General features: G+C 39.1%; 1 protein-coding gene across 1 annotated transcript in view; it reads right to left on the bottom strand.

Moving 5' to 3' along the window:
* Cntln (centlein) overlaps positions 1 to 6,044 on the bottom strand; it is a 236,149-nt gene that overhangs the window by 72,203 nt on the left and 157,902 nt on the right. The window contains exon 15 of the mRNA XM_021161204.2: positions 4,115 to 4,647. Within this exon, the coding sequence (XP_021016863.1) occupies positions 4,115 to 4,647 (533 nt within the window). The remainder of the gene's footprint in view (positions 1 to 4,114; positions 4,648 to 6,044) is intronic.

Below are 6,044 nucleotides of genomic sequence, written 5' to 3'. Positions count from 1 at the left end.
AGAGAGAGAGAGAGAGAGAAAGAAAGAAAGAAAGAAAGAAAGAAAGAAAGAAAGAAAGAAAGAAAGAAAGAAAGAAAGAAAGAAAGAGAGAGAAATGCAGTGGAATATGGGCAGTGAGTGAGCTGGGACCAGCACAGCTCTGTGACCAGCTGCTGAGACATCTCTCAGGGCTGTGTTCTCACTAGAGGGTCACCAAACAATAAGACACTTGTCCTCAAGCTACTTGTGTCACAGTGGCTTATCACAGCAGCGAGAGCCAGGACAAACATACTCTCATAAACTGTGAAGTAAGGTGCCAGGAGATAGGTATATAATACTATTGTTTATCATATATATATGATATTCCACTGCCGAGATAAAGCACCAGGACAAAGAGCAATGTGGGAAGGAAGGGATTGATTTCACCTTACAGTTATCAGGTCACACTCGAAAGACGTCAGGGCAGGAACCTGACTCAGGAAGTCTGTCTGTCTGAATGTCTGTCCCTCTGACACATATAATAGGAATATGAGGAGCATTTAAGAGGTTTACAGACAGGGAGAATGGGAGATGAGGAGAATGGGAGGCGCTGGAGTAATTCTGTTTACTGGCCTGCTCCCCATAGTTTGCTCAACCTGCTTTCTTACACATGCCCAGGAGTGGCACTGCCCACAGTAAGTGGGGCCCTCCCACATTGATCATTAATCTACATAATGTCCTACAGACTTGCCTACAAGCCATCTGACAGAAACCTTTCTTCAACTGAGCTTCTTCTTCCCAGGTAACTCTAGCCTGTGTCAAGTCAACAGAAGACTAATACTACCCTATAGAAAACGAAAAGATATAGAATCTTAAGACACCTGTGACATTCCTCCACATGGTTCTAATGTGAGAATTCTTGGCAGCGAAATGATTTCTGAAACTATTCTGCTAAGCAGGAAGTTTAACAGCATCACTGTGCAAAAATGAGTTATAATACTGAGCAACTTAGATGATATTCTTATATTTAAAAATATAGTGATATTTCTTTAAAACATATGGCTTTATGAATGTGCATTGATATGATGAAATTGAAATTGAATATATTACCCAACTTTTATGTATTTATCAATACATATAGACTCAGACATAAATAAGCTATACCAATATTTTATGAAAAGTGCAGGGGCTTTATATTGTTGAAGTACAGATTGCTGTTGCCACTAGATTTTTCTTATAGATATAGATAAATGTTTAGTGGGTTTTCAGTTGGGTACAATTTTGTTTACTTCTGTTGCTTCTGAGACCAGGGAAGGAGGAACTTAAAAAAAAAAGATAAAAAGAAAGAGACAATATAGATGTAGTCCTCTGGCCTTGCTTTCATAAACTGTTCTTGTAAAAAGTAAAGTGTGTGTGTGTGTGTGTGTGCGTGTGTGTGTGTGAGTGTGTAGTGTACATATCCACACATGTCATAAGGCATGTGTTTGATCAGTTCATAGGATTTGGTTCTCTCCTACCACAATTGCAATAATGCCATCAGGCTTGGCAGCAGCATTGTTACCCAGAAGCCATCCCACTTTCCCCATGAGCATGCCACTTTAGTTTATTTATCAGTCTAAAAGCTAGGACATTCATTTTGTAATCATTTAAAACATTTCTGAAACCTACCAGCACATTGGAACCAGGTAACAATATTCAAATATAACTGATACTTCTAGTCAATCTCAAAAATTGTAGAAACATTGGTTTGGAGTATGTTTAAGGCGGGGAATTTTTTATAGAACCTCCCTATGATTATAATGCACAAAGAGTTGCTCAGGCTCAGAGAACCATCCTATGACATTGGCCATTCAGAATATTTTAATATAAAGAGCACTGGAACACCTGAGGAACAGCCTCAGAAACAAGGTCTCTGTCATTTCTGACCTTCCTGTCTATTACTCTTTATTTTCCCTTAAAGAAAAATGGTGTAAAACCAAGCAATGTCAGGGCTGGAGGGATGGCTCATCGGTCGAGAGCACTGACTGCTCTTCCAGAGGTCCTGAGTTCAATTCTCAGCAACCACATGGTGGCTCACAACCATCTGTAATGGGATCTGATGCCCTCTTCTGGTGTGTCCGAAGAGAGCAATGGTAGATATATATATATGTGTGTGTGTGTGTGTGTGTGTGTGTGTGTGTGTGTGTGTGTGTGTGTAAAACAACATAACAACAACTAATGACAAAAACTAGACCACTTGCGGTGGTTTGAATGAGAAATGCCCCTCATAGTACTGGGTGGGTGGCACTGTTAGGTGAGGTTTAAGTGGTGCAGCATTTAAGTTATGACACAAGGACTGGACTGTGAGAATTCAAACCTCACACTACTTGCAATCCACTTGCCCTACTTTGCTTTGTACTTGAAATTCATGATTAGTTCCCTGTTCCTGCTGCCATGCCTGCTATAGCTAACATTCTGTCCCACCACTATCAACTCTAACTCTCTGGACACTGTTTTTCAGCACCTTTGCAAAAGTCTACCAGTGGCAAAACTCAAGGAGCCACTGAAGACTGCTCAGGGTAGAGTAAGCTCTGAGACTTCCACCAAAGCTCCTCAGTCCGGCGGCAATGTCTGTTCTCTTTGATGCCTTTGTTCCCTTTCACACCCAAAACAAACCTTCTTCTGTAAGCTGTTTTGATCATGGTGTTAATAATATCAATAGAAAAGTAAGTAATTAATACATCCACTTTCCTCCAAACTGAAGTGTGTAACATATACTTGTTCTCAACATTGTCTTTCTGTGAAATAATAGCTCCTTGTCTACTCACTGCTCAGTGAGAGAAGACCCTCAGTCCACAAAGAGCCTACGCTGCCCAGGAAGGAGTGCCATGCAGAGGCTTGAGACACTCTGAAGAGAATGATGCTACTGAATCTCTGCATCCCAGTCCTTTGCTCTTATTCTGGACATGATACATTTATCCTTTTCTTTTTCTAAATAACTGCCCACTCTTCATGAACACTAAGCATAAAAAAAATGGACACTTTTCTCTAATCTTTTAGGCTTTCATTTGTCTTCCATGGTCACACAAAACCTTGGATAATGAAGACCAAGTTTACCTCCGCTATGTCTTTATTACAGGTATGTCAGCCATGCTTCATCTGAGGGCCAGCAAAGGCATCACACCAATAGGAGTATCATTACGTTTTAAGCTCATTTTCCATTTCTATGCTGTGGCTAAGAAAAATATCCCTAGTCATCCCACATCTAAAATAGAGCACTGCAGAAGAGCTTAAACAAATGAACAAACAAACGAATCTGAAGACTGGAGAAAATAAATATAAATATACAGTATTATGAAACAGGCCAGATATTTAAAACCATGGCAAAGTGGACAACTCATTAACAACTCTACCAATGCACTTCTTTATTACAGAGGTGTAAACAGAGGCACCGTGTCATTCCTTTGCCTCTATACTTCCAGTGTACAGTCAGGTGTAAGAACAAATGATGTGCAGACTTCTAGTATTATCCTCTTTATATTCAATGGGGGCTAAACAACTTAAGAATATGAATCTACATCTCTTAAGAAATCTTTAACTTCGATCCACATAAAGTTTGTACAATGACTTTGCATAATACACACATGAAATAATTAGTGAAGATGGTTCTTAATTTAAAGGGTGTTAAACAGCTTGTAGACATCTGGTAACAAGCTGAAATGGGTCATTCAAAATTTATCTAACTAAATTAAGGGGGGAAAATGTTTCTCCTCCCAGGTTGGCATGTCACAAGATAACTAAACCGACTTAGTAGGCTTGCCTGGGAATCCTTAGCTGTCAGTGGTGAATATGCAAAGGGCCAGCAAATTAAATCAACCTGCCAAACTGTCAATTTCAAGCCTCATGACTGCATGAAAAGAGCATCACTGGAAGAAATCAAGCATTGCCTTCTTTTGGGTTCCTGGCACCTATTCAAATACTCATGCAGTTGTGGCTAATTTTGCATGCAAATTTCAGTCAATAAGCTCAGAACAAGACCTCCCAAGATATTTCAAAGGCTCTGACAGTATTTTTTCTGAATACCAAATCGACAGTAGTTGAAATTCAATCTCCATTTGCCAGTGCTTTACAGATGCACACTGTCCCCACCACAGAGCTAAGTTAATGAGAGCCTTACCTGCCTTCACTCACATCCTCCCAGCCGTCCTTGCTGAGGTTCTCCACGTGGCTCATAACCTTGATGGAGTGATTGAGAACTGTGTGGTGGCGACCCACTGAGCACTTTCTCTTGGCAGCCTTAAATTTCACCTTGGTAGTGGCTGTCTTGCAGTCACAGCGCCGGGCTCTCACATCTGTGGTGGCCATCTCAGATTTAGCTTTGTCTGTTGGGCAGTGTGCTCTCTCCTCTGGACATACCACCTCTTCGTCTTTGCCTCTCAAAGCCTTAGCTTCTGTCACTTGTCTCCTCAGGATAGTGACTTCAGTCTCCAGAGCAGTGATTTTTGTTTGAAGCTCACTTTTGTCATGTTCTACATCTTTGCTCACCCTCAGTAGCTGCTCTAGCTCCTTTTCTCTCGCCTCCGAGTCTTCTTGATAGTGTTTTAAGTGGGATTTAAGGAAATCATTCTCTTTCTTTAATCTCTTATTCTCTTCTTTTAATTTTCTTGAGTTTTTCTCAAAAGATTTTAGTCGATTTTCCAACTCAATGACCTAAGAAAGAAAATTTAATTACTCCTTTAAAATTTAAAACCATAATCTACATAATTTTTAATTATCATTTCTAACTGATGAAAGTTCCATTTAGCACAAGGACACAATGAATCTCAGGCACTTACTTTCTAAATAATTCTAAGGATACATTCAGAAATGCAATAATGCATCTGCTGAATGAAGGACAGATGGTAAGGGAAGTTAAAATCCTACACAAAGTGATCAGAGCTGAGGATGTCAACGAGCTGCAGGGTTCTGTAAGACTGTAGGTACTTTGGATATACATTCTAACTGGGAAAGGCAATATTTCCAGAGAAAAGCTGTTTATAGAATAGGTTAAAATAGGCTCATAGAGAAACTATTAGTAAAGAACATTTCTTTAACACTTGACAAACATGGTAAGGTGTGGTGACAAAATAAATGACCTGCAACGGTTTTAGTTCTAAATTAGAAAAGTACCATGCTAATTCTCAATGCAATTCTTATTTTATACAATAAAATATTTCTGCAAAAATCATGTTCAATAATCTAAAATTACAAGAATTTGAAAGTTGATTATAAATGAAACATTTCTATTTATTTCAATAAATATTTCTTCTGTTGTAGGACGCAGTGATAGTCAAAGACCTCCAGGCTCTATATATCAATCGCCACTGGAAAGACACTCAGGCACACCTTAAAGTAATATGTGACATGATGTAAATGCTGCAAGCGAACAACAGGGACAGAATATTACAAGCCTCTTATAGGATACTTGGAATTAGAATTTGAAAAATAACATTAGACTATTTTCAAACGAGTTTTATAAGTAAAACTGAAACAGAAACACAAAAACTACTTTTGCAAAGAAGCACTGATCCTTTATTTGAGCCCACATGTATGTCTTTGTTATGCACATGTTATGTATGATGGCTCAAGAAACAGAGATGAGCTGTTATTTGCAACCTTAGCTACTGAACCATATAGAATTCCACAAAGAGTGAAAGGGTCAGAGAACTCTAAACCTCCAAACGAGGATAGTTATCAATGAGGCCAAAAGGCTGTTTTCACAAGGAGTGACAGATTAACAATTTAATACTTTATTGGACCACCGTGATAACAGCTCTAAGCTGAAATAACAAGGTGCAGAATCATACCTTGACTAAGATTGATCAATTCACACCTCTATTTTAAACTGAACCTAAAGTTCATCTCAGTACAAATGGACTACAGGTGTAAGCTGTCACTGAAGTCCTTTATTCATCCCTTTTTACAATGTGTCTTTGGGGCTAGAAAGAAAGCTTAGTCAATAAAGCGCTAACCTAGAGCAAGAGGATCTGAGTTTGGTCCCCAAAACATACATACATCTCTCTCTCTCTCTCTCTCTCTCTCTCTCTCTCTCTCTCTCTCTCTCTCTC

Source organism: Mus caroli, chromosome 4 (genome assembly GCF_900094665.2).
Source record: "Mus caroli chromosome 4, CAROLI_EIJ_v1.1, whole genome shotgun sequence".
Lineage (NCBI taxonomy): Eukaryota > Metazoa > Chordata > Mammalia > Rodentia > Muridae > Mus > Mus caroli.
The sequence above is the reverse complement of the archived record's forward strand: the minus strand, read 5'-3'. Positions and strand labels throughout refer to the sequence as shown.